The sequence below is a fragment of the Hippocampus bargibanti genome, linkage group LG05, assembly GCF_051943395.1.
Source record: "Hippocampus bargibanti isolate YZ-2025 linkage group LG05, ASM5194339v1, whole genome shotgun sequence".
NCBI classification, from domain to species: domain Eukaryota; kingdom Metazoa; phylum Chordata; class Actinopteri; order Syngnathiformes; family Syngnathidae; genus Hippocampus; species Hippocampus bargibanti.
Window position 1 is genome coordinate 6,331,727 of NC_142738.1, and position 27,892 is coordinate 6,359,618.

The window sequence follows — 27,892 nt, forward strand, 5'->3', positions numbered from 1 at the left end:
GTATTTATTTATTTTAGTTTTTTTGTTTATTTATTTATTTATTTATTCGTATATTTGATTATCTATCTGCATGTATTTATGTATTTATGTATTTATTTATCTATTGATCGATGTATTAATTAATTAATATTTATTAATGTATTTATGTATTTATGTTTTTATTTATTTCTCTATTTATTCATCAGAATCAGAATCATCTTTATTGCCATGTACGTAGAACACACAAGGAATTTGTTTCCGGTAGAACACGCTGCACTAGTATCATCAGCAAAAAAAAATGCAAAGAGGCACTATACAATTCCATTTGGGCTACTGTTCAAAGAGTTAATGGCTTGGGGGAAGAAGCTCTTTAAATGTCTGCTGGATTTGGTGTGCATCTGTTTATTCATCTATTCATTCATCTATTTATTCATCTATTTGTTCTTCTGTTTATGTGTTTGTTTTTGTATTTATGTATTTATGAGTTTTCTTATTATTTTTAATTGCTCTCAATCTCGTGCCGCGAGCGTCGCAGAAGGTGCGCCGCAAAGTTTTATTGCTGATCCATTCCAAGTTGAGATCCAACGTGCATCAAAGCTTCTAAAGTTGCCTCACATCAATAATGAGGTCTCATTTACACAAATGACTCCAAACGCTGATTAGGTATTATCTAACAGCAAGGGCCACTTCAATCAATCATCATCAGCCCGGGGACCGTCGACGGACATCGAAAGGTTAACCCAGATCTTAAAAGGGCCTGCCGGTGTCAGCAGAATGCAAGCGGCAGGCCTCTGCGCTGTCGATAGAGCAGTCCGACAATTAGGTAATGATTAAAATAGCAGCACTTGGGACGCTGTGAGAAAATGAGCCATCGTGGCATAATTTCACAACGATTTGTTTATCAATCCATACGAGTGCAGTGGATAAAAGTCACCTTAGGTGGAGGTAATGATATGAAGCGGTTGGCTTGTCACGGCCAACTTTCTTTGCTAGAGACTCAGGGAGGAGACTGTGCTGAGCGGTTGCAGCTTTTCAGCAGCATGAATATGCCAGCACCGTTTTTGATTGGGAGGAATGTCGATGCCATTTGACTGTCATTGCTGGAAAGCTCTGGGGCGATTTTGCTTTTTTTGCGCCTTAAATGGGCAGCATTTTCACAGCCCCGCTTTGTTCGGCAGTGTCGATGCAGTGCCGATGTATGTGGAACTGTCGCTGCTTGGAATTGAAGCGGATTTACGTGGGACAGGAAATTGAGCGGTGCTCAAATGCTTGCCAGGAAACACGGGTGTATTGAATCAAGCAAATCTGGGAAGTCGGGTATTTTTAGAAGCACAACGGAAACACCTTTCAAATGTGTCGAAAAGAAAACAGTTCTCCTTCACGGTGCTTCACATGGATTTCGTGACGTTCTGTGGACAGAAGCTTTGGAAAACCAAAGTGTTAAAATATGCCAAAATGGAGATATATATTTTACTGACCTAATTGTCTAATATTGACACCGGGACCAATTCCTACTTTGTTTCTGCTTTCCAATTCTTAGTTTTTCACCCATCCATAGCTCCCCGGTGGTGACAAATCTCGTCTCAAAGTCGCTATCCAAAATCCTAAAATGCAACTTGACTGTCGCGGATTGGAATTGAAGTGAATTTACATGGAACAAGAGATGTGAGACAATCTCTTTTCGTCAATGGATGCGACAGCTGTGTGTTTGCTTTCAATATTTAGCTTGTAGTAGATGTCCACATTCCACTATGATGTCGCTGATCCACTGGTAAAAAGGACGCTTTTATCCTCTCCTCTGTCATCGACAGGTGACTTCCGACTTACGACCAGCTAGACTTATGACCACTCGTACTTACGACCATGACCTCCAATCCAAACCCTTTTTTTTTTATTTTAATTCTATGCCTGACACTGCAACGCGCTAGCAGGCCGCCAACACGGATGACAATTTTGGCCAGCCAGCCAGCATCTCACTCTCGCACAGCAATCGACCGTGTGATGGCACCAGAGGGAGGGAGTTTGCGTGTCATTTAGGCTCCTAGTCTCTATTCATCAATTTGAATGGATTTTGACTTACGACCATTTCGACTTACGACCGTTTGGTCGGAACGGAACTCGGTCGTAAGGCGGATGTGACCTGTACAACTGCTTCATGCAATAAAGAGGGTGCACAAAGTGCTTAAGATTGAAAAACTGTTTGTGTCACATTATTTGTTATTTAGTTTATTGTTGTTGTTGTTTTGACTTCAAGATGGCACAGAAACAGTGGCTATCTTTACAGCAGCTCCTGTAATTTGCTTTTCTACTTCTTTCCTTCCTTTCCTCTTCCTTTCAAAACTTTGCCGCTGTGAAATGTAAATTTCTCCACTGCGAGACTAATAAAAGCTAATCCACTCCGATATTATAGTTCAAACTTGTTCGAACAGTGAGCGGTTGATATATTATCCTTTCGTTGTTACTTTTACCCGGATTTGTATCGACAGACAAAATGTGTTCATGGTCAAACTGAGTGTTGATTTTGAACGAGCGGATTTCTGTAACAGTTTTCTCAGATCTGAATCCCTATGATGGCGCTATGACAGGGCTAAGCGGCATCCGATGCGATCCAATCACCACTCCATAAATTTGCACTGGCAATTCTATTACTTGGCAGGAGAAAAACAACAATAACAAAAGAAAAAAAAGTGCTTTTCAAATATCACTTGAAGGTTGGTTTTGTGTTTATTCTTTTCAAGTCATGATTATTTATGATAGAAGAAGGAACATCGATGTCAACAACAATGGCGGGTGTTTGGGATTTGTTTCTCAAAATTAAATGCCACATTCTCTATACAGAACAGAGTTTTGAAGTCAATTGGCAAGGGTGTGTTTGATCATTAAGACACAAACTTTTACGCTCTACGTCACATTTTCAATTCCTGAATACATTCGTGAATGGGTTAACTCATTCACTGCCAGACGATGTGCAAAAATGTGTCCACTCGAGCGCCAGGGCTTTTGTCATTGTCTATTGAATTCCAGTACCCACATAACGTAGAGTGTTAGGAGTATATAAACATTACATTCAGCTTCAAGAAACCAAAGACTCTCTTCTTTCATCAGAAAGTCATTTATAAATTGTATGGGTCTGGCGTTATATGAGCTTGAAATGGGGGCGGCTGTCCAAAATACAATATAAACATAATGATCTATATAGCGCTTTAACTTCAACTGAAGCTGGAACAAAGCGCTAACATAGAAAAAAAAAGGGTTTGCTGCTGCCTTGTGGAAAAGAAAAAAAAAAACATAGCCAGATGCCATGACCAGCGCTTTATCGGCACCCAAGCATGAAAAAAAAAAAAACCCAAACACATTATTGTCATGATCTGGTTGGCGACCAACGGGGGGCGCTGTCGGCCCCGCCTACACCTGCACAGGTGCTGGTCGTCCCGATCAGATTGGCGACCAGCGGGTAGCGACGTCAGCCCTGCCTGCAGCCTCGCAGGTGCTGGTCGTTTAATCATTGACACTTAAAAGGGCACCCGGCACGACCATCCGAGGCCGGTTCATTGTTTGTTTGCTGCTTGGTTGCTGCATGCATTGTGTATGTGTTTGTTTAACCTGTTTTACTTTTGGTTTAACATTGGGTCGGACTTTGTACTTTTGGACGTCTTCTTTCAGCGAACTCGTTCATCTTCTTTTGCTACTTTGTATTTTTTCCATTCAGATGATTTTGATGTTTTACATTTTGTTCCTGCTGACTTTATTTTAATACAATTTGTCAAACAACCTCCTGCTCCCTCCTGCCTGCTTTTTGGGATCCGCACCCGCCATCACCACCTCGCAGACCTTGACAATTCTGGAATGGCGCCCTACGTCAGTTACCAGTGTTAACTTTAGTTTCATAATTTTAATTTTACGATGTACGCTTTCACAACAGCTGAAGCTGAAACAACGCGCAAAAGAGAAAAAATTGCCAGAGGCCCTGACCAGCGCTTTATCGGCACCCTACCGTGAAAAAAACAGAACCCGAACAAATTCTGGAATGGCCCTCTATGTCATATTTTTAATTCCCGAATACATTTGTGAATGGCAGTGAATGAGTTAAAAGAAGTACAGATAAAACATTGGTGTCACCCATCGAGATTGCGACAAAGGTGCACCCAAACCCGACTGACGCTGTGTATTCTGTGCCAATTAAAGGCCACCTTTAGCCAAATGTTTGCTCATCGCAAAACCTTGTTACCCAAATCAGCTGGTGGCCCCCGGCATACGGGTTTGAAGGCCAGGGGCATGCTGTGTGCCTCCTCTAATACAAATGAACTTCTTCAGATAGGTCTGACTCTTACAGCGGTGAACAAACGCTGGAGCCCTTTTTATGTAATGGGTAGCAGTGGGGCACAGAAGAGAAACGGTGACACATAAAGGGCTACCGCCTCCGGATGGGGGCGACTGCTTATCAGGCCACTGGGATTATCTAATGTCCCCCCGCTGCTGAGTCACATGCACTCCATGCTCCCCTACAAACAAGTCACGTTACGAGTCTTATTACTTTCACCTTTCATCGGGTCGCTTTCGCTCGAGAGATCATCAAATGAACCACAGGGCACCAGAAGTACATAAGCCACTGAAGGGTGAGGCGACCGTCTTGAGATGTTCGTATAGGTTGTTAGAGAGAGAACCAAAATGGCATGGAAGGAGGTCCGAACGATAATGGTATTATCCTTTTGATTATTATGTGCTTAGCACTGTGGATTTTCAGTACCGAGGCTATTTTTCGTTGAATTTACAATGTTAGTCATCCGTGACCTAGTTCAACTGAATCGACATGGAGCTCTGTCGAAAGGCAATGCACTTGCTTATTAAATGAAGACTTCTAGTTTCTATAGTTGTACCTCTACTTATGAACGTCTCTTCATACAAAAATTTAAAGTTACGAAAATATTGCCTTTAGTTAACTCATTCACTGCCAGATGTGAAAAATGTGTCTACTCCAGTGCCAGGGTTTTTGTCATTGTCCCTCGAATTCAAGGACCCATAGACTATTGAGTTTTAGGATGACATAAACACCCAATACAGCGTTAGAAACCTTAAACTCTCTTCTTTCATCGGAAAAAAACAGTTAATTCCTAAATTACATGGGTCTGGAGTTATCAGCTTGAAATGAAGGCAGCTGTCCAAAATACAATGCAAAACATACATATTGGTTTATATGGTGCTTCTTTCCTTTCCTCTTCCTTTTATAACTTTGCTGGTGTGTTACTTCCGAGTAGAGTGAACACTGGGGCAAATGGCTGCCGCTTCTTACCCGCACCAAAAAATACAAAAGTTCATATACCGTGACTGTAAAGTGCCCTTGATAGTTTTTGAAAGCCGCTTAGAAATAAAATGTATTATTATTATTATTATTAAAACAGATGAAGCTGGAACAAAGCACTAACATGGACACAAGGGAAATGCTTCCCTCTTGTGGAAAAGAAGGAACATTGCCAGAGGTCTGACCAGCGCTTTATCGCCACTCCCGGCAAGAAAAACAAAAAAACGGGAAAAATTCGGGAATGGCGCTTGAGGTCATATTATCAATTCTCGAAAATTTGGGAATGGCAGTGAATGCGTTACAGAAGAAATTTCAAGTTAAACAAAGAAAAAAAATCAACGGGCTGCAATTCATAGCTCCGGGTTTCCTGAATGCAACATACTTATAGCTGCTCTCCCATTGGCTACTATCGGGCGTCATTCTGGCGTCTCATTGGCTTAGAGGTACAGCTACCTTATGTAAAGTTTCTATCGCCGAATATTCTAATTGCGCTTCCTGTTTGTTATGCTTTCAGGGTTTTTGTTTATAATTATAATAATAATAATAATAATAATAATACATTTCATTTATAAGCGCCTTTCAAAGCTCTCAAGGTCACTTTACAGTCAACAGGATAAGTTTTTCTGTGGGTGAGCAGCGGCAGCCATACGCGCAGCCATACGCGCCAGCGTTCACTCAACTCAGAAATTAATCGATAGAAAGCTAGCTAGCCAGCTAGTATATAGTTAATAGATAGCCAACAGATAGCTAGCTATATAGCTAGCCACCTACATAGCTTTACAGCTAGCTAGATAGCTAGATAGTTAGCTAATACACTGAAAGTCACTAATAAATACAGATAGAAAGCTAGCACTTTTGACATCTGCGCCCTCATCATGGTCGTCCATGTAGAAAAAAAAAACAAAACATTTGCTTCATGAGTACCAAAAAAAAAAGAAAAAAAAAAAAACACTTGAGTGACAGAACATTGCCAAATGCCAAAGTTGGGAGCGCTAAGAAGTAAAAGAGGCAAAACCGACACAGACTGATTTAAGCAAATGTCAAGCAGTTATCTTGAGTAACAAGCACAGCATTCACAATTGGAAAAGTCACTTTCAAGTACATGTTGAAAGAAGATTTTTTTTCTAGTATTATTTTAAAAAGGGATGTTTCATCTATTTTTCTGCACGTTCTACTCCAGTCCATTTTTCAGAAGAGTTCTTCACTTTTTTATAATGATAGCTATAACCTTGATATTACAGATTCCTCGAATCACACATGAGGAAAAATAAAACATCTGTGGAAACTTTGTACGCGGCTGAGAAGAAATATGCACAACAACAACACTGTCGGCATATCGGAAGCTGTCGTTACCCAGTTGTCAAAGAACAGCGATGCTGACAATTGATTCATGTGCAAATGTTTTCCGCTTTCTGGATGGCAGTCAGAGTATATAAGACTCTGTTTTTTTTTCTCCCCGGCCGGAATGACAAGATGCAGCGAGTCAAGACAACAAAGCTGTCACCAACAGCTGTCTCTGCTGACAATTATGAGATTTCTTTATTGACAGTGATCAGGCAGAACCACTTCATGGGAAACAACGACGGGAACATCCTCTCCCGCCAGACTTCATCGGACGCGTATGGTAATACTTCGATGGATGTTGTCAATTATCTTTTTTTTTCTCTCTAAATTCCACTGACAAAATGATTTTTTTTCTGAAAGAAATGTCTTCATTATAAAAATGTGTACAGCGAGACATTTTCCATATTAATGGCCTAATCCGTTCTAAGACGCCCCCCGAAATTAAGACATATATGTTTCCGAAATCTAACTCTGTCTCTGACAATATGTTTAATGTCAGAGATGTTTGGTCGGACACTGTGAACAAATTCATGACCGACGGCCAACTTCTACAGCCCTCTGCCAAGCTATTTATTGAGAGCATATGCAAATTTAAGTGATAGATTAGTAAAACATAGTCTTGATTTGTTCATAAGTAGGGGAGCGTCTGTTTCCAGTAGAGAATCTCTCTCAGTCAATGGGATTCCAGGAAGATGCTATGTCATATCCAATGGGAGCGTAGCGATTGGGATGATGCGTTCAAGCAACGTGGAACTGGGACTAGGGGCCCATCCTTTATTTTTATATTTTGTATCTTGAAATTTCTTTTGTCACAAGAAACAATATTTTCCTTTTGAGGCATTTCATAACTTGTAAACTCTATCTTGAATTGAATCTTCTGGGACTAAACTGGAAGCATAGATGTGTCCAAACTAAATAATTACAAATCAGGCACAAACCAAGTTGATGAATTAATGTTCAGTAGCGCTGTTGGCATCAAGTAGCTATCCTACTTTAGGTGTTAATTAGTTTAGGGCAATGAAGTAGAACCAGAGCCAGCAAAAAGCCATTTCAACTGCTCGGCAGAGGCCCATTGATCGGCGCTGGCGAAAGGAAACCCTCTCCAGTTGCACATCTCTTCAATGTTTTGGCAGCGTCGGTGCACTCGGAGGGGCTCCTGGCGCAACGATAATCACGGCGATCAGTGTTCCTTCACGCTTGACCAGCCACAATAATCCGTTCACGTCAATGATATGTACGCGTTCTTGTGCCTAATGGCCCTTAAGTTCCTCCACCTTTCGAGCTTCCTCTGCACCCTCGCAGCCCGCAAAGCTCTGGAGGTGATCAATTCAAATCACTACAAACATTTTAAAGGCCCATCAATAAACAGTCCCCTATGACTCAATGCAACCTGTTGAAGTGGGAATGGATTTGGCTCACATGCATTTTCTCCCACTGTGCGCAGCCAATGGATTGAGGTAGCATCAATGCAAACAAGGGCAGTTGGATTTTTCAAATTACAGATACACCAGAGTATAAGGTGCACCTTCAATAAATAAAAAAGGTTTCCAAATATAATATATAAATCTATAAAAGTTTTCCAAAAATAAGCACCACATTATAAGGTGCTACAGTAGAGGATAGGGTTACACACGACTTCGTCTAAAGGGGGAAATGGAGTCGGTGGCTGCTGACAGTAGTTGCCGGACCTGTTGTGTATATTACCTCACATACAGTATAAGACGCACCGGCTTATAAGGCGCAGGGTCATCTTTTGAAGAAAATCAAGGCTTTTTGGTGCACCTTATACATTGGAAAATACGGTAGATGGAAATTAGATTTTAAGTGTCACACAGATTATTCAAATAACAGTCATTTAAACAGTTCTTAGAGCATGATTGTGTAAATTTGACAATTTCCAAATGCTCACTGTAATATTTGTTATGAATTGACTCTGCATGTTATTTATTATTATTATTATTTTCATTATTATTATTATTATTATTATTATCATTATCATTATCATTATCATCATTATTATTATTATTGTTATTATTATCATTATTATCATCATTATCATCATCATTATCAGCATTATTATCAGCATTATTATTATTACAGTAAAGTCTCATTATATCGATATTCTCGGGAGTCGGAAAAAATATCGATATAACCGGACTATCGCTATATCCAATCCTGCGGCATGTAAATGTTCTCCTTGCGTTCATAGAAATAGTATCGTAATAAGCAGTACTATCGATATAACCGATATCGATATAACGAGACTTTACTGTATCCGTATTATTATTAGCAGGTTCGGGTGATTAAGGATAGAGATGGCTATGTATTAACAGGTGCCAGTCGTGTGATGGCAAGATGGAAAGAGTACTTTGAAGAATTGATGAATGAGGAAAATGAGAAGGAACAAAGAGTAGAAGACGTGACTGTTGTTGACCAAGACGTAGCAAGCATTAGCAAGGATAAAGTGAGGAGGGCACTGAAGAGGATGAAGGGGGGAAAGGCACTCGGGCCTGATGATTTACCAATCGAGGTATGGAAGTGTCTTGGGGAGGTGGCGGTGGTGTTCCTGACTGGGTTATTCAACAAGATCTTAGATGGTGAACAGATGCCTGAAGAATGGAGACGCAGTGTACTCAGTGCCCATTTTTAAGAACAAAGGAGATGTGCAGAGTTGTACTAACTACAGAGGAATAAAGTTGATGAGCCATATAATGAAACTCTGGGAAAGAGTAGATGAAGCTAGACTAAGAGCAGGAGTGAACATTTGCCGCTGCCGGAAAGGTAGCGGAGTTTGCCACCAGACCGCCTTAGGTGCGCCATTACCGGATTGATTTCGGGTTTACTCCCATAGGAGCTGCCGGAAAGGTGGCGGATCTCGCCACCAGACCGCCTTATAGGCTCCGGAGACTCGTGGATGGCGGGGTCGTCTTTACATCCATGTAGGTCTATAGGACCTACCCACTGCCAATTTTGTCTCAATATTACTTCACATATAAGGCATACCGGCTTATAAGGCGCAGGGTCATATTGTGAAGGCTTTTAGGTACGCTTTATACACCGGAAATAAAATGAAGATGTGCCTGTTCTTACGCCAATCGCAAGGGCGCCTGTCCACACGAATAGTGCCCTTGGGGTTAGGATTGTCATAAACTGGGGCAACCCATGTATGCCTCACCACCCCCCGGTTTACTGAGGTTATATTCCGCAGAATAAAATCCACCATTAACATTTACACACAGGAGGTATAAAGGGTTTACACTAAATGATTAAAATCCAGGTAGACTTGAGAAACATAAAAATTGCATTACACATGGCAGGACAAAAGCATTTTCATGAGTGGCACCGTTTTTATGGTCACCTCACTGTTGTTACAGAGGAGATTGAAGTCAATGCCATAAATGGGCCGAGGAACTCCCTCGGGAGAGAATCAGATGACACGAGTTACTAAATCTTATGGCGACGCCATCTGCCGCTGTATTGGGAATGGCGACCTCTGCCGACATTTAGAACTGATCAGACACCCCCTCTTCCCACCGCCTCCCGCGAAAAGCAGACTCAATGTCAACTGTAAAACTCTGGGTCAATTTCACAACTGTTTATTTTCCAACAGAGTTGAACGGCTCATGAGTCAAGTTTAATGACCACAAAGTACTCCTGGTACATATGTTTATGTGCCAATCTCCTATTTAGTGCGCAAAAACTTCCATTCTCACACTTTGTGAACATATTTAGCGCCCGCAGCAGTACAAAGTGTTGGTTAGCGTATACGGTGATGGAGTCCAGGCCGTGTAACTGACACTATGAAGTCGTTCGTGGGTGGATAAGCTCGCCCGTGGCGCAAGGTCGTGACACTGACGTAGCGGACTTTCTCCCTGTTCTTAGTGACACGACGGGGCCGCTCGCTGATGATTTTCACGTGGGAACCGCCGCTCGGAGCAATACGGAAACAAAACCCGTTTGCGAGACTCTGTGGGAAAATTCAATTTGGAGTTGAAGAATCCCTTCATGTTTTGGTCTCAAGTAAACTGCAAGTACAAAGTTTGTTGTTTCAGAGAGCCTTTTTTTAAGGGGGGGAGGGGTTCAAAATAAGGGAGCAGCTGTGTTTTGAATGTTGACCAGCAGGTCAGACAATTGAGGCCAACTATAAATAAATGGACTTTTGTGGAGCCATTGTTGTGGATTCAGAAACAAAGTTAACTAGCAAAGAAAGATGTTCGATTATGATGTACCATATTTTTCGGGACTATAACGCGCACCCAAAACCGAGATTTTCTTCAAAAGATCACTCTGCGCTTTAAAGGACAACCGACGTCTCCGGACAAGTTGTGTCCATAATTAGTAAAATGGCTTCAAATGACTTCTACTGAGCGTATTTTACAAAGATTCCACCGCATATAGCTATATTTTACGTTTTAAGACTCGCGCTGAATATGCAGGAAGTCTTGTTTTTGAGTTGGTGACGAGTCCGTACGTGACGTCACTAAAGGAACACCCCTGACCGAAAAAAGACACATTGTAGCAGTCCTTCCATCATGTCAATGTATTTTGCTGTACTTGTTTAGTCTGAAAACCTTGTGTTGCACCCAAAAGCCGCCAGAAGAGGGCATCCAAGCTCCATATAAGGAATTTATCAGCCTGTGGAAATGGAGGTGGCCACAGGAGGTCGCCATTTTGGGCCTCTTTTTGGTGAGACATTTCCCCTCAATGTTGCCTTAAAATGGCACGGAATAAATTCTTTAATAGATTGCAAACATGTAGGCTTTCCTCTTCAGAACTATTTGAATCATATTCATAACTGGATGTGTAACAAGAAAGCATATTCCCCGAATCTGAAGCCATTGTTTTGATTCTCCAGCAATGGAAGATGTCTTGGCGTGACGTCACGAGCTGGGGGCGGGAATTTCTGAAAATGCCCAATTCGCAGCTCAATTTTTTGCAGATTTTGGACACTTTAAATCATTTTTATTGCTGTTTTGCATTTGAATAAAAATATCATACTGCATGTTTTGGGTATTTTAGATGCTATCAAACGTTTTTCTGGTGTCAGTTAAAAAACAAAAAAGTGACGTCGGTTGTCCTTTAAAACTATCCATAATCTTGCCCCCCTCCATACGTATCTGACCTTCTTCACATTTCTATTCCCTCTTGTTCCCTCAGATCGAACTTGATGCAACTCAGATGTAATTTATAGTCTGGAAAATATTGTACTTGGAGATTTCCTATGTGGATTTTTAATTGACATTGACAGTCGAGATGCATTTCGTTAAATATTCTCAACGGAACAACCTTTAACTGCAAAGGTGTCAAAGTCTCTACTTTGCGACGCTAATGCTCCGAGCGGCGCTAATCAGTTTGATGCACACTGGAAGTTCTGACTACTGAGTCATACAATCTCCACACCTCAAAGACACCTCTCCTATGGAACAGCAGGGGGGCTACTCGCTTTCCACTCTGTGAGTTTTTTTTGCACAAGTTTTGTGGGCTTATTACTTGAGGGGGGGTCTCTGCCGTTTCTTTTCTCGTATGTCCCATGGGTGTCTTTTCTTGCTGTAATGAGGCCTCCTAGACCAAGAAAGTTCCCTTTAAAACAAGGAGTAATGAGTCCTTGTTGGCAGAGAATAAGGATTTACTATACCTGGTGGGAAAAGGGAAGGTCACAAAGAGGAGTTTTATTTTGGGAAGCCGTCTTGTTTCAGAAGCGAGCTCGGTTTGAAGGTAAACACTACAAAGTGTCATGTTGGAGAACCGATTGTGGCGGTCTGATGGCACTTTCAACACCTTTGATGCACCCAGGTAGACTTGACAGCTTGAGTTCTATACCTAATGTTTGGAATTTCTGGCAGAAGGAATTGTCCTTTGGGGTGAAGTAGCTCGCTATGCGGATATTTTTCAAGTGGCCGAGAAATCAAACCCATCTAAACAAGCGTGTCTGTCATCTAACATGGGATAAAGTCATCGATGAAAAGGTTTCTGTACTTCTTTGAAGGTGTCGGATGTTTCTCTCCTCATCCGAAAAGCTTCGTCAGTGAACTAAAGTTGTGCTGGTCGCTCTGGCTTGGAAGGAGCAGTGGACACTCCCTGCAGCTATTCTGATTACTTCTTTTGTTCTGTCTGATTATATTCTAAGGATGCCTCTGATTGCCCCATTCGCCCTGGAGGTGATATCAGATGATCTGATTACTTCTATTGGTCTGTCTGATAATATTCTATGGCTGGCTCTGATTGCCCCAATCGCTTTGGAGGTGATACCAGAGCATCTGATTACTTCTTTTGTTCTGTCTAACTACTGTATATTCTATGGCTGCCTGTGATTGCCCCATTCGCTTTGGAGGTGACACAAGAGCAAATGGGGCAATCAGAGAATAGACCAGAATATAATCAGACAGAACTAAAGAAGTAATCAGATTAGCTTCAGGGAGTAGTCCACAGCCCTCGCCCCCACCTCAGTGCAGGGGGGGGCAGAAGTTTGGCACCGCCACCTCTGTCTATTAGGGATATCTATAAAGTTAGAGTTACCAGCACAACTTTAGTTAATTGACGAAGCTTTTCGGATGAGGAGCGAAACGTCCGACACCTTCAAAGCAGTACAGATGACGGCTGAAGAAACCTTTTCGTCGATGGACCACTCCTTTACGACAGAGAGCTTACACAGACAAATCATTAAAGTCATGTTATGAGCTTTCCAAGGTCAGATTCACGTTTCTTTTATAGGGAATACATACCCAAGCGCACCGCCTGCTACGACGTGAACGAGTAAGACATACATCTTCGCTGACGTTTACCATGGTGAAATTTAAGCAATCATATAAAAGAACGGTCGGTCATTGGACACCCTATGCATACCTTAGCCTGCAAATAGGTTCTAGCCCGACGTTGACCTTCAGCAAAGGAGATTGAGTTCAGCTCTTGCTAACCTGTACTTGGGTGGAGAGGCCAGGCACTCGGTGGCAGCCTCACGTCATCCCATCCAGTTTCCAGTAATAGCAGCCGAGCCCGCCCGCCTCCGTCACACGTCTGAGCATAATTGGCCCTGACAAGAGGGCAGATCATCAACGTGGGTCTGATAAGCATTACAGTCCCGATGACAGCACGCAGAAGTGTATTAGCAACAGTGTGACATATCGCATTACCGCCGTGAATACAATCAAGGAGATACTAAACATCATGGCGGCTTCGATGAGCGTCCGTTTCGGAGATCTCCCGCAAGGCCCATTACGTCCTGTTTTCCATTGCTAATTTTCTCGTGGGGATTTATGTCACTTTAAAACAGAATTGGTGTTGGGACGAACATCGGGGTGATACTTTAGATCCGGTATTCATTCATGAGTCGAGTACTTTTGTCACACTTTGACTTCATTTGCACGTGTTAGTAAATACGGTCAAAACACCAACCGACATTTAGGTCATATTTTGTTGATATGTGGGTTTATCTGGATGACTGAAAAAAATAGCCTCATCAAGTTTGGAAGTAATGGGTGTCAAACTCATTTTTTGTAGTTACGGTTTTTTCTCGGGGGCCGTTAAGAATTTGGAGAAGCCATTAGAATGTTTAATCTCCGCCACTTATATTATAATCAAAACGCGCAACAAATGAATGAATAACTAGTTTTCAAATTTGAAGTCAAAAATAATGACTGTTATTCTGGTTTACATAATATACAGTAAAGTCTCGTTATATCGATATCGGATATTCGGTTCGATACTATTTCTATGCACGCAGCATGCAAACAGGGTCGGATATATCGATTCCCGACGATGGACTCCCTTGAATATCGATATAACGAGACTTTACTGTAATTTGAAATTTTGGTTTGGCAAGCATCATGGAACTTGACATGCTTGATTTGCTTTCGCGGGACGAAAAATATAATGTGGCGGGCCAGATTTGGCCCCTGAGCCTTGACTTAGACACCTGTGAAAGGAAGAGTCCAAAATTGTATTTCTTCTGAGAGTTTAGCAGACATGCAAAAATGTGTCCACTCCGGCGCCATGGTTTTTGTCATTGTCACTCGAAATCAATGACCCACACAATATTAAGTTTTAGACCTACATTAACATTCAATGCAGAGTTAAAACATTAGACTTTCATCAGAAAAAAAGAGTTAATTCCTTATGTTTTATATGGTTCTGGAGATATTAGCTTGAAATGAAGGCAGCTGCCGAAAATACAATGCGATACTACATGAATATTGCATTATATGGTGTCTTAACAACAGCTGAAACTGGAACAAAGCACAAACATGGAAAAAAAGGGAAATGCTGCCCTCTGGAAAAGAAAAAAACCTTGCCAGAGGCCATGGTCAGCACATTATCGGCACCCAAGCATGAAAAAAAACAAAACCCAAATCACATTGGGAATGCCGCTCCACCTCCCAAATAAATTTAGGAATGACAGTGAATTAGTTAATAAAGACACTCGGAGGCCTCGTGAATCCCTACAATGACGACACAAATGACATGAGTGTACTAAAGGCTCACTCACGTGTGAGGCTTTTATTCGGACCTTGTGTATGAGCACGAATAGCATAATGCTAATGAGTGGTTCGGGAGAGGTAGGGGGGGGAATAGTCATCAAAAGGTGCATTTTTCATCCAATAAAAGGTGCGTTTTTCAGCCAATAAAAGGCGTGTTTTCAGGCACTGAGCTCACGGTAAAGAACAGGAAATGCAGACAGACTGTTAGGCGGCACCGCGGGGCATTCACGTGCGTAATTGTTACCACCGCTGGCCCAATTTGAAAAGCCATACGATCCACTGAGCGCATAATAAGCTGTAGCGGATAATACCAGCACCCCATGTTTACTGTGGAGGCGTTTAAGATTTCCAAGATAGCATTTGTAACACGAGAGCGGCTAAATTGGTTAATGTCACGAAAAGATGTTACCAGTAACTGAAGCTGAGGAGAATGCAATTCTTTGCCCATTTCCCACAGGACTGTGGCCTGTGGAAATAATTTAATTCGTAACAGCTATAAAACATGAAAAAGTTATCAGGTTCAAGACCTGTCGCGGTACCCTGGGGCTTCCGTTACACACTGTTCACTGCTCTGCACAAAGGGATTTTCCACTGTCTGCTTGTGAGAAATCAGCCGTTTCACAGCAGAAACTGGAGGAAAATTGAACTACAAATATCACAGGACCACCATTTTTATTCAAATACATGTTCACTCATTCACTGCCATTCCCGAATTTATTCAGGTTTTGGTTTTTCTTGCAGGGGGTGCCAATAAAGCACTGGTCAGACCTCTGGCAATATTTATCCCTTCCACAAGAGGGGCAACATTTCCCTTTTTTCCATGTTAGCGCTTTGTTCCATCTTCAGCTGTCAAAGCGCTATGTAAACCATTATGTATGTATTGCATTGTATTTTGGAGAACTGCCTTCATTTCAAGCTAATAACTCCGGACCCATATAACTTAGGAATTAACTTTTTTTACAATTAAATAAGAGTCGCTAAGGTTTCTTATGTTGTATTGAATGTTTATGTAGCACTAAAACTCAATATTCTGTGGGTCCTGGAATTCGAGTGACAAAAACAAAAACCCCAGTGGACCCATATTTGCGCATAGTCTGGCATCGTCATTGTCAGTGAATGAGTTAACTCATTCACTTCCATTCTCAAATGTATTACAGAAATGAAAACATGACAGAGCGCCATTCCCGAATTCTTTTGGGTTTTGTTTTTTCTTGCTTAGGTGCCGATAAAGCGCTGTACATGGCCTCTGGCCATTTTTTTCCCTTCCCCAAGGGGGCAGCATTTCAATTTTTTTCCATTTTAACGCTTTGTTCTAGCTTCAGTTGTTGTTAAAAGGCCATTTAAACAAATACGTATGTATTGCATTGTATTTTGGACAGTTGTTCGCATTTCAAGCTCATATAACTCCAGACTCATAACTTGGGAATTAACTACCGTTTCTCACGCTCAATCTTTTGCGGGTGAAAATGACAAAAACTCCGGCACTGGACTGGACATATATTTGCACATTGACTGCCAGTGAATGAGTTCATCATGTCATGTTCATCATGTCATTCATGTATTCATGGTGAGGATAAATGAGTCATTTGGATTTTTTTTAATGCCCAGACATGTCGTCACAAATCAGACGCCCATCTTTGTATGTGTTACATGATGAAGTAATAAAACCCAAGCAGCATAATACAATCTAAGCTTTGCCCTTCACATTAGTCAACGTACAAGCGCAGGCTAAAGCTAATGACCCGATAAGACGCGAAAGGAATTATAACATCATTTAATTTAGCCATGCCTTGTGTTTTATTTAAGTTTGTGTGACGTTGTAATCTAGACAAAACAGACAAAGAGATAAGAACGAGAATTTTGTATCTCATATCAGAGCCTGAGAAGTAATGAGCTGACAGATTTTATCCGTAAAAAGCCTTATAGGCTTTTTTTTTTTACCTGTGTTGGGCCACACGGTATATGACAACTTTTAATCTTGGCGCGGAAACTGCGCTAAAGCCTGTTTTATCCCCAAAGACGGGGCGAAGGATTTGCAAGCACTAATCGAGGTCATGGATGGCAGATAAGGAGTCACTGGAAGTGAGTGACTACAGCGGTTTTTTTTTTACTCTTCCGGACGTTTTTCTGCAACGATGCTGACTTGAGATGTCGCCGCAGTCCGGCGGCATTAAAGAGGCGCCGGCGCAGAGCGAGTGGACAGATATTCATGGGCAATGACAGTTAGCAAATATCTCAATCTGGCGAGAGCCACTCGGGGTGACAATGAGGGGCGCTGTGAAATTGGAGGAGTCAGCGGCCAGCGTTTATTTCATCAGGCTCTTTCCCCGACGAGGTGCAATTGCCTGACAGCTGGAGGTGATTGGTGCATATGTCAAGACTCCCACAGGCCCGTTGTCACCGCTCGTTTCACTAATGAGAACGCACGTCGGCGAGACAAAAGAATGGCAGCGGAGCATATTACGCCCCGTCTAAAAAGGTCTGAAGTCAATCCAAGTTGTCGAGGGGGATCGTGATGTGCAGGAAATTTTACAGATAAACAAATGGGCATTGTGCTGAGTTGAAGCTAAGTTAGAAATAGCAGAGCCTATTGTGGCTTTGATTGATTGATGTTTTGAACTTCAAAAAAAATATCAAGAAATGAGTCTTTTTTTGTATTTGAATCCATTACTTTTCGATAGCGCTTGAAGGTGGCTATCGTGCTAGCTGAAGTCCATCTCAGCTGACAACTGGCCTTTTTTCCATTCATGCAAAAAAAAAAATATATATATATACTAAAGTCTCGTTATATCGATATCGGATATATCGATAGTCCCGGTTATATCGATACTATTTCTATGCACGCATGGAGAAAATTACATGCAAACAGGGTCTGATATATCGATAGTCCCGGTTATATCGATACGGACTCCCTTGAATATCGATATAACGAGACTTTACTGATATATATATATATATATATATATATATATATATATATATATATATATATATATATATATACTCTCATATTCACAACTCTGCATGGTCTTACATTTGAACACTAAGGGTGAGACTGCTAAATCCAGCACTGGCCCCACATGTTGTAAACATCATGATAAATGTCAAATATTATTTTATATTCAATATCTGATCCTATATTAGTTAAGGCTTGAGAAAATATGATTTTGTCTGCTGTTTTTTTAAGTCAAAGTTTATTTATTTATTTGTAATTCAATGATTTATGTGTGATTGATTGATTGATTGATTTTTTAATTTGTTTATTTGTGGATTTATAATACAATAAAGTCTCGTTATATTGATATCGGTTATATCGATAGTACTGCTTATTACGATACTATTTCTATGAACGCAAGGAGAAAATTTACATGCCGCAGGATCGGATACATCGATATCCGATTAGATCCGGTTATACCGATATTTTTTCCGACTCCCGAGAATATCGATATAACGAGACTTTACTGTAATAATAATAACAATAATAATAACAATAATGATAACAATAATAATAACAATAATAATAACAATAATAATAATAATAACAATAATAATAATAATAATAATAATAAAACATTTCATTGATAAGCGCCTTTCAAAACCCTCACGGTCACTTTACAGTCACAAGTTAAGTATTCCATTTATTAATTCATTCATTTAATCATGTATTCAGCATTTGTTTGTGTATTCACATGTTCATAATAATAATAATAATAAGAATAATAAGAATAATAATACATTTAATTTATAAGCGCCTTACCAAACTCTCAACGTCACTTTACAGTCAAAGTATATTATTTATTTAGTTATTTAGATATTTATTTGTCTATTTATTATGTATGATGTATTCTGTATTATGTATTTGTTTATTCATATGTTTATTCATGTATTTATTTATTCATATATGTATTCATGTACTTATATTTATTTATTTGTTCATTCATTTTTTTGGGGGGATGTGAAATCTAAGTAAATATTTAACCTTTAATGCGTTCTGTATATGTTGTTGTTGACAACTCAAAAATTGAATAATTAACGTTAAAAGAGAATGAATGTGTTCATTTATGAAATTCATACTGGCCCATAACAGTTCCCCAAACAAATAGTCGCCACTATTCACACAACTGAAACAATCTAACTGATGAAAATAAAACCTGTTCAAATCTTTTACATCGAGTGGTGTCAAAGAGAAAGAATCGCACTGGACCTCTTATTTAAGGAGATGGAAAAGTAGTTAGCCAAGAGGGATGCATAAACAGCTGTCCCAACAACACTCAACAAACTGGGACAATATTTTCAGAAGGAAAAGGGTCATCCCGCCCACCCCTAAAATCAAGGGCACTGTGAGGACAAAGATGCCGCAAGTGAATTGCTCGCATTTGAGCGTCCACCTCAAGTGACCTACGTCCTTTCCAACTTGTTCTCTCCATTTGAAACAAAGTCATTTACTTCTTTGCGCCGTTCAAGTGACGCTTGCAAAATAAATATGAACTCACCCTTCCCCATCCCCACCGCACCTCACCATCAAAATGTAATTACGTTAAGTGCAGGCATATGTTGAATCACAGACCCGCAATGTCGCGCAATTGTCATTTGAGTCAACTCTGACCTTTTCAATGAGGTCTGGAACAAACTGATTTCATCTGCAACAGCTGCTGTATTTTCTTTTTGGTATGTGCATTTTTTTTTCACGACTTGTGAAACGCTCAAGATCCAAAGAGGGTCACGTTTCTGTCCACTTGCATATGTCAGGACCTCTCTCAACACTTTGGGTTTCAACTCGTATTATGTTGACCCACGTATAATTGAGCGTGGCAGTGCGTCTGAGGCACTGAGTGTGTCATGGAAACGTTATATCAACACACCACCAACTATTTGGACTATATATAAGAAATGATGCTGCATTTAAATTGCAGGCTTAAGTGCTCAAAAGTGATTTAATGACCATATATGACAAAAAAAACTACATTCACAACAGACAGGAGCAATAAGGAATATAAACATCCATCTAAATATCTGTTTTCCGTCACACTTATACTCACTGATTCGTGTGAACGCGAGTCTATCTCTGATGACTTTGGTCAGAGGCGGAGTACACCCTGAACTCGTCGCCAACCAACGACAGGGAAAATGTAGACAAAAATAAAAATTGCCCCCCCACACCTAAAAAAATACAAACGCTCTGGAAGCATTGGGGACGCAAAAAATAAAAAAAATAAATACAATAAATAAATGAAATCAAATACTTAAATAGAAATAATACATAAATAAACACATGAAAAATCATACACAAGTAAATTAAAAAAAAAACACTGAAATAAATAACGAAATGAAAATAATTAATTAATGATGATGATAAGTGGCATATGCAGTATTAGTACAAGTATGGAGTATTAACTGACACAGGTTCAATACAAATCCTAAAAACGGTCGCCTTATAAATAAACAAAGAAACAAACAAAGGAAGACAAACAAACAAATGAACAAACAAACAAACGAACAAACAAATAAAAACACCCACAAAGAAATAAAAAATAAATACATAAAAACAAATAAATAATGCACTCGGTGATAAATAAATACATTAAAATATCCATAAATAAATAGATACGTGATGATAAGTGTCATATGCCGTATTAATTATCAGTATTAATTCACACATGTTCAATAAAAATGATGATGTGTATGGTCCTAAAACTGGCTTTCTCTAGCGCTTAATTTGCTCACCCCTGAACAAGCAAGTCACATATGAGGACTGAAGAAGTGACAGAAAATGGCACTTTTCGACTATGCTAGTCTCATAACTTGACACTAGCATAGTCGCTAATATCATATCACTCGAGGGCCTGCTCTCAGGTCAGTGGGTGACATTACTGTCATAAATGTCACAGATATTTAAGTGACTATGTCATGAAATAAAACGGGTAGATGGGAAATGAAAATAACTGAGATGCATTGTTTTTTATTTATATATATTTTTTGCTAACATTAGCGTGACAGTTTTAATTTGTGCCTTATACTGCGGGACTGCTCACGTTGCGATGTTTGTCGTGAGCACAAAGTTAATGGACGGATGAATCCTCATCAAAACAATAATCCACAGGAAAGTGAAAAACAAGTAATCACGTGTAATCAATTCACGCCTGATGAGCCGTTGAAAGCAAGGTCAAAACGCACCGCCGCCGCGCGTGCTTTGCAGTCGAGGAGACAAAAAGCGGGTGTAAAGCACACCATTTAGAAGGTTACTTGTGAGGTGATACTTTTTAATTGCTTCAGACAAATTTGTTTGGAGGCGGCGCTCGTCAAATTAAAAAAAAAAACATGAAAGTGGATTCCAGTGGGTGAATGCGTAAAAAGGTGCGTCCTTGGGGAGCGTTGTGTTCTGTCAGTAATGAGTGGTGGGTATGAAAGAATTCACTCCGACAGATGAATCCATTAAAAAAAAAAAAAAAAGTGAATGGCAGCGTTGAACAAATTGCGTGCAACTTTTGCAGCAGCGTGTGTTTATTCGGACGTTATCATTCTTATCGGGTCTCTCGGGATGTTATCGGAGAGTCCCGCTGGCCCCCTACGGTCTAAATAAACCGTAACTAGTATTCTACTTTTGAGACAACTCTGTGTTGCAATTGTAATTGGGGTGACATGGAAGGGAATGAGCTGTGGGAATCTGTGGAGAGGGGCTCGCTTACTTCCCTTGAGCAAGGCAAATCATACGGGCATGCCCAGACTTGAGAAAATAGCTACTCAACATGGAATGAATTGAATTCCCCCCTGGCAGTGACTGTTTCTCTTGTTCTGTTCTGAATATAAAATATTTTGTTCTTGCAAGATGAACACATTCTGAACCAAATTACATTTGAAGGTACGTTTTATTTTTTAGCATTTAAAGGACAACCGACGTCTCCGGACAAGTTGTGTCCATAATTTGTAAAATGGCTTCAAATGACTTCTACTGAGCGTATTTTGCAATGATTCCACCGCATGTAGCTATACTTTACGTTTTAAGACTCGCGCTGAATATTCAGGAAGACTTGCTTTTGAGTTGGTGACGAGTCCGTACCTGACGTCACTGAAGGAATGCCCCTGACCGAAAAAAAGACACATTGTAGCAGTCCTTCCATCACGTCAATGTATTTTGCTGTACGTGTTTGGTCTGAAAACCTTGTGTTGCACCAAAAAGCCGCCAGAAGAGGGCGACCAAGCTCCATGGAAGTAATTTATCAGCCTGTGGAAACGGGCTGATTAAGTCCTCACAGGAGCTTGGATGCCATTATTTGCCTCTTTTTGGGTGATACTATACTATATTTCCCCCCTAATGTTGCCTCAAAATGGCACGGAATAAATTCCTTAATCGATTGCAAACATGTCAGCTTTCCTCTTCAGAACTATTTGAATCATATTCATAACTGGATGTGTAACAAAAAAAAAGCATATTCTCCTAATCTGAAGCCATTGTTTTGATTCTCCAGCAATGCAAGACGTCTTGGCGTGACGTCACGAACTGGGGGCGGGACTTTCTGAAAATGCCCAATTCACAGCTCAATTTTTTTGCAGATTTTGGACACTTTAAGTCACATTTTTTAATAAAAATATCATACTGCGTGTTTTGGGTATTTTAGATGCTATAAAAAGTTTTTCTGATGTCAGTTAGGAAACAAAAAAGTAACGTCGGTTGTCCTTTAAGCAATCTTCAAGATTTTAACTCTTTTGGTACCATTCCCTAATTTATGGAGGAATCGAAAAGTAACACGTGGAGCGCAATTTTTCTTGCCGGCGGGGGCCGATAAAGCGCTGGTCAGACCTGTGGCAATGTTTTTCCCTTCCACAAGGGGGAAGCATTACCCTTTTTTTCCATGTTCGCTCTTTGTTTTAGCTTCAGCTGTTGTTGAAGTGCGATATAAATCCTTATGTAGGTATTGTATTTTGTACAGCAGCCCCCATTTCAAGCTCACATAACTCCAGACACATAATTTAGGAAATAACTATTTTTTTCTGATGAAACAGGAGACAGTAAGTATTCTAAACCTGTATTGAATATCAATTTAGTCCTAAAACTCAATATTCTGTAGGTCCAAGAATTCGAGTGACAGTGAGAAAAACCCTGGCACGAGAGTGGACACCTTTTAGTACATCGTCTGGCAGTGAATGTGTGAAGTGAGAACAACAATGAGGCAACCTCATCAATCTTGCTGTCATCTAAACGTCCCCGAAAACTAAATGCAAGAGACACTTCTCCGTTTTTTTGCTGTGGGATGCATTCAGGGTTGCGCTGTTTCTCGGTTTCCTAGGTACTGTACTATTTTCAAATTTGTTGACAAGGTTCCTCGCAACTGGAGGCTACTGGTACTTTGTCCTTCTATTGAGCCACAATAGGTCAGCGGACTCAAACAACAGCGTTGACCACTCCATCCTTTTCGGACAGGATGTTAAAGACTTTAGTGTCCACTTCTTACGACAGCAATTATTTGTGTTCCCCTCCCTGTAAGGTGGGTGACACATATGTGACTCCGGGGGTGATGGATAGCGCTCCCTTGAATGAAGATGAACCTTTTCCTTCTGGCAAAGAGAAGGTGTTGACACTTGAAGCGCTTGGCTTCTTCCACTCCTTCTGGAGAGTGCAGTCATTTATTTTGATTTAGAGGAGAGAGGTACATCAGTACTTCCTCTTAGTACTGGACAGAGACGGATGCCGTGCTTTTCCTGCTACGATCCCTCTGAAGGATGCTGTTTGCAACGGTGCGATAGAATCATCCATACATCCAATTTATCCATCCATCCACCCACCCAAATCTATCCTTCTATTCATCCATCCATCCACTCATCCACCAATTCATCCATCCAATGTATCTCATGCACCCATCCTTCCACCCACCCATTCAATTCCATCCTTCCATTCATCCATCCACCCATATCCATCCACCAACCCATTTATCGATCCATCCATCCAGCCAATTTATCCATCCATCCCATCCATCGCCAAAATCCATCCATTCACCCAATCCAGCCATCTTAATCCACCCATACATCCATCCCATCACCCACCCATCCATCCAATCCACCCACCCATCAATTCATCCATACAATTTATCCATCCCATCTTTCCATCCACCCATCCATCCACCACCCAATTCCATCCTTTCATTCATCAATCCACCCACCCAATCCCATCTATTCATCCACCCATAACCATCCACCCATCGAGCCATCCATCCATCCAAACCCACCTACCTATCCATCCATCCACCCATCTTAATGCACCCACCCACCCATAAATCCATCCATCCAACCATCCAATCCCATCCATTCATCCACCCACCTATCCATCCATCCAATTTATACATCCATCCGATCTAACCATCCATATATCGCCGAAATCCATCTATCCACCCGATCCATCCATCCATTTTCTGATTTGCATTCTCCTCACCATGGTTGCATGGGAGGTTGCTGGAACCCATCCCAGCTATTAGTGACAATTTGGAGCTTTCAATCAAGCTGCCATGCATGTTTTTGGAATGCGGGAGGAAACCGCAGTACACAGAGAAAACCCACACAGGAGACGATGCAAACCCCACACAGGGAGGCCGGAGCTGGACTTGAATCAGGCAGCCCTGCACTATGAAGTCTGCATGCTAACCATAGGACAACCAGGCCAGTGGTTAGCTTTCTTCATGTATTCAAATTATCCTTCATGCGACGCTATTTACTGCATGCATGTGTGTGCGTACGTGGAGAACTTAACTACACAATAACTTGGTTTTAAAAAAATGAAATGAAATAAACATCACCGTTGCTACCGACACTGCTAATGGCTAGGACGCGGAAATAAGTGGCTCGCCGTGAAATAGCAGCGGAGGCGGAAGGGGCGGGGAGGCGGATGTGTTAATTGAAAGTTAGGATCACTTTGCGGCCATTACACAAGGATACCCGAGACGCGTTAATGCCAGTGAGTTAGGCGGCACCTGCTGTCACTGGCTAATTGCGTTGGGCTCGGTCATGTCTGTCACAGAGCGAGTGTTCCAATCATGCTCTTCGTCTACTTACGGGGTGTATTACCAGCTGAGCTGACATTACCCAGGCGGGCCACGGGGGAGTTGGAGTCAGCCTGCGACCTCAAAAGCCCAGATACATCACAGTCATGTCATTATTCCACCATTTGATTGCTTTCCTTGATGTCGTTTGCACTCCTACATGTTTTGTACACACTACGCATCTCGACTTATTAAATCGCTTGTTTTACAATTGTTTGTTTTTTTTTTTTTTTTTTCAAAAATGTGTTTTGGTTCATTTGAAACATGCGTAGCAAAATTGAATTGACATTGAAAATTAAATTTGAATATTCACTTCACTTTTTATAACACTAACATCTTTAACTCATTCACTGCTAGACAGGACCCACAGAATATTGAGTGTTTGGACGGCATAAGCATTCAATTCAGAGTAAGAAACCTTACACGCTCTATTTTCATCATTTTTTAGGATTACATGACCATTCAATACAGAGTTAGAAACCTTATACTCTCTTCTTTCATCATAAAAAATAGTTAATTTCTAAGTTATATGGGTCTGGAGTTATCTGAGCTTGAAATGGGGGCAGCTGTACAAAATACAAGACATACATATTGATTTATATCGCGCTTTAAAACCAGCTAAAGCTGGAACAAAGCGCGAACATGGACAAAAGACAAATGCTGCCCGATCGTGGAAAGGAAAAACATAGCGAGAGGTCTGACCAGCGCTTTATCGGCACCCCCCACAAGAAAAACCAAAACTCGAAAAAATTCGGGCATGGCGCTCTACGTGATGCTTTTCAATTCCTGAATACATTCGGGAATGGCAGCGGATGAGTTAAATTCCGCAACCAGTAAGTCCTTTGCGAGCTGCCTACGTCGAAAAAGTCTCAGGAATAAACCCATTCTTAATTTTCCCAATTGATGAAATGATGTATTCGGTAATATCCGTCATATCCAAAAGTTTATCATCCCATGTATTAATTTTTTGTATGGTGAGACAATAATCGACTCTTTCCAGACGACAAGTCGAAACGGAATCCAAATTGCCATCGCTCGTAACTTAGTAGATCTGGTTTAGTGAGCATCTGTAGTTTATACTCATCGACACATACTTGTTTGTTAAATGTATCTACTTGGTGGGAATGTATGGGAATTTTCTCAGCTGCACACGCCACATACATTGATCAGCCCGTCAATTGACATGTGTAATGCTCTATTTTTAGAAATTGGACTTGACTGAGTTCAGACAGAATATAAAGAATGTTCAGCCTTGATATAACATTGTCACTTACTTTATTAAAACACCTGAGGTGTATTCAAATGAAACCCAAGGATGTTATTCAATCAAATGTTATTGCAGTGTCTGAAACCCATGACAAAAAGTTAGCGGACACCCGGGCAGAAAACTCTGAAAAGTTGCCTGCTCACCCATAAAGTTGCCTGCCCCATTTTTCACAACTTGAAACACAATAAGATGACTAATCAAAAAAAAAAAAACATTGTTGCGAAGTATAAAGGATTTTTTTTTAATTAAGGAAGTACCTACCACAAATCATCCCTTGCTCCAGTTGTCGTTTGTTGTCATCGTGCACATTGCAATGTTTGAGTTACGTTGTCTGCTCAAAGCCAAGTGGACTCCTCTTTCTAAGCGGCTTTCAAAACTCTCAAGTACACTTTACAGTCACAGTATAGTCCGCAGCACGAAACAGGCTTCGTTTGGCAATTTGCATACTCGGCATGGCAGCCAATCAGAAGCCTGTTTCGTGCTTTGGACTATACCGTGACTGTAAAGTCTACTTGAAAGTTTTGAAAGCCGCTTAGAAAGAGGAGTCCACGTGGCTTGTAGCGCTTTGCATGTAGCTTTTGCTTTATTGAATAAAACAAACGTTTGATTTGAAGAAGTTGTCGGCCACCCGGGCCGAGACGTTTTGAAAGTTGTACGCCCGACGTAAAAGTTGTACAACCCGGGCTTCCGGGCAGACGTTATTTTAAACACTGGTTATTGTATGAAATCTATATTTTGATGGACGACAAATGACCGTCGCTTGCGTCCCCACCACCCCCAGGGCCAGCACCCAATATGTGCCCTTGTGTCCTCTTGAAATTGTCCCCAGAAAGTCAGTGACATTAAAATACCCTTTGATGCACCTTCCCCAAGCAGGGAGCGCAATAGTGATTCTGTCACTTCACGCGTTTCCGGCAGAGGAATCAATAGCTCTTAAATGCTAAAGTGGGACAATTAAAAATAAATAGGAGCGTGCTCTGGTCTAAATCAGATTATACATTGCAAGGCCGAGTAGGGTCCTCAAAAGCACAGTAGGGCTCCTCGGTGAGTCATCTGCACGGCACCCTGGCCTGGCCCTGATGCATATGTAAGTGAGGATGAATCGGAGACACAGCTTGTCTTTCTTTTTAGTATGCTGCCAGACGGTGCTCGACATCATGTCCAAAGTCCGGCCCAGGGGACAAATGCGGTCTCTGGTCATCTTTTCATCCGGCCCACAGTCTAAGGCTGAATTGAATGTTTATGTAGTCCTAAAACTCGATATTCTGTGGGTCTTCTGTGGGAATTCGAGTGTAAATGACAAAAACCTTGGCAGTGGAGTGGACACATTTGTGAATAACACGGTTTTGTGTATCCTCTTCTCTCACACCAGCTACCTTCATGTCCTCTTTCACAACATCCATAAACCTCCTCATTAGTCTTCCTCTCGGTCTCCTGCCTGGAAGTTCAAGGCTCAGCATCCGTCTCCCGATATAGTCGCTCTCTCTCCTCTGGACATGTC

General features: G+C 41.0%; 1 protein-coding gene across 1 annotated transcript in view; it reads right to left on the reverse strand.

Annotated features, from left to right (window-relative positions):
- Positions 1-27,892, reverse strand: part of LOC148897632 (uncharacterized) — a 261,135-nt gene that overhangs the window by 195,610 nt on the left and 37,633 nt on the right. The window contains exon 3 of the mRNA XM_088995963.1: positions 13,537-13,652. Coding sequence (XP_088852089.1) covers positions 13,537-13,652 — 116 coding nt within the window. The remainder of the gene's footprint in view (positions 1-13,536; positions 13,653-27,892) is intronic.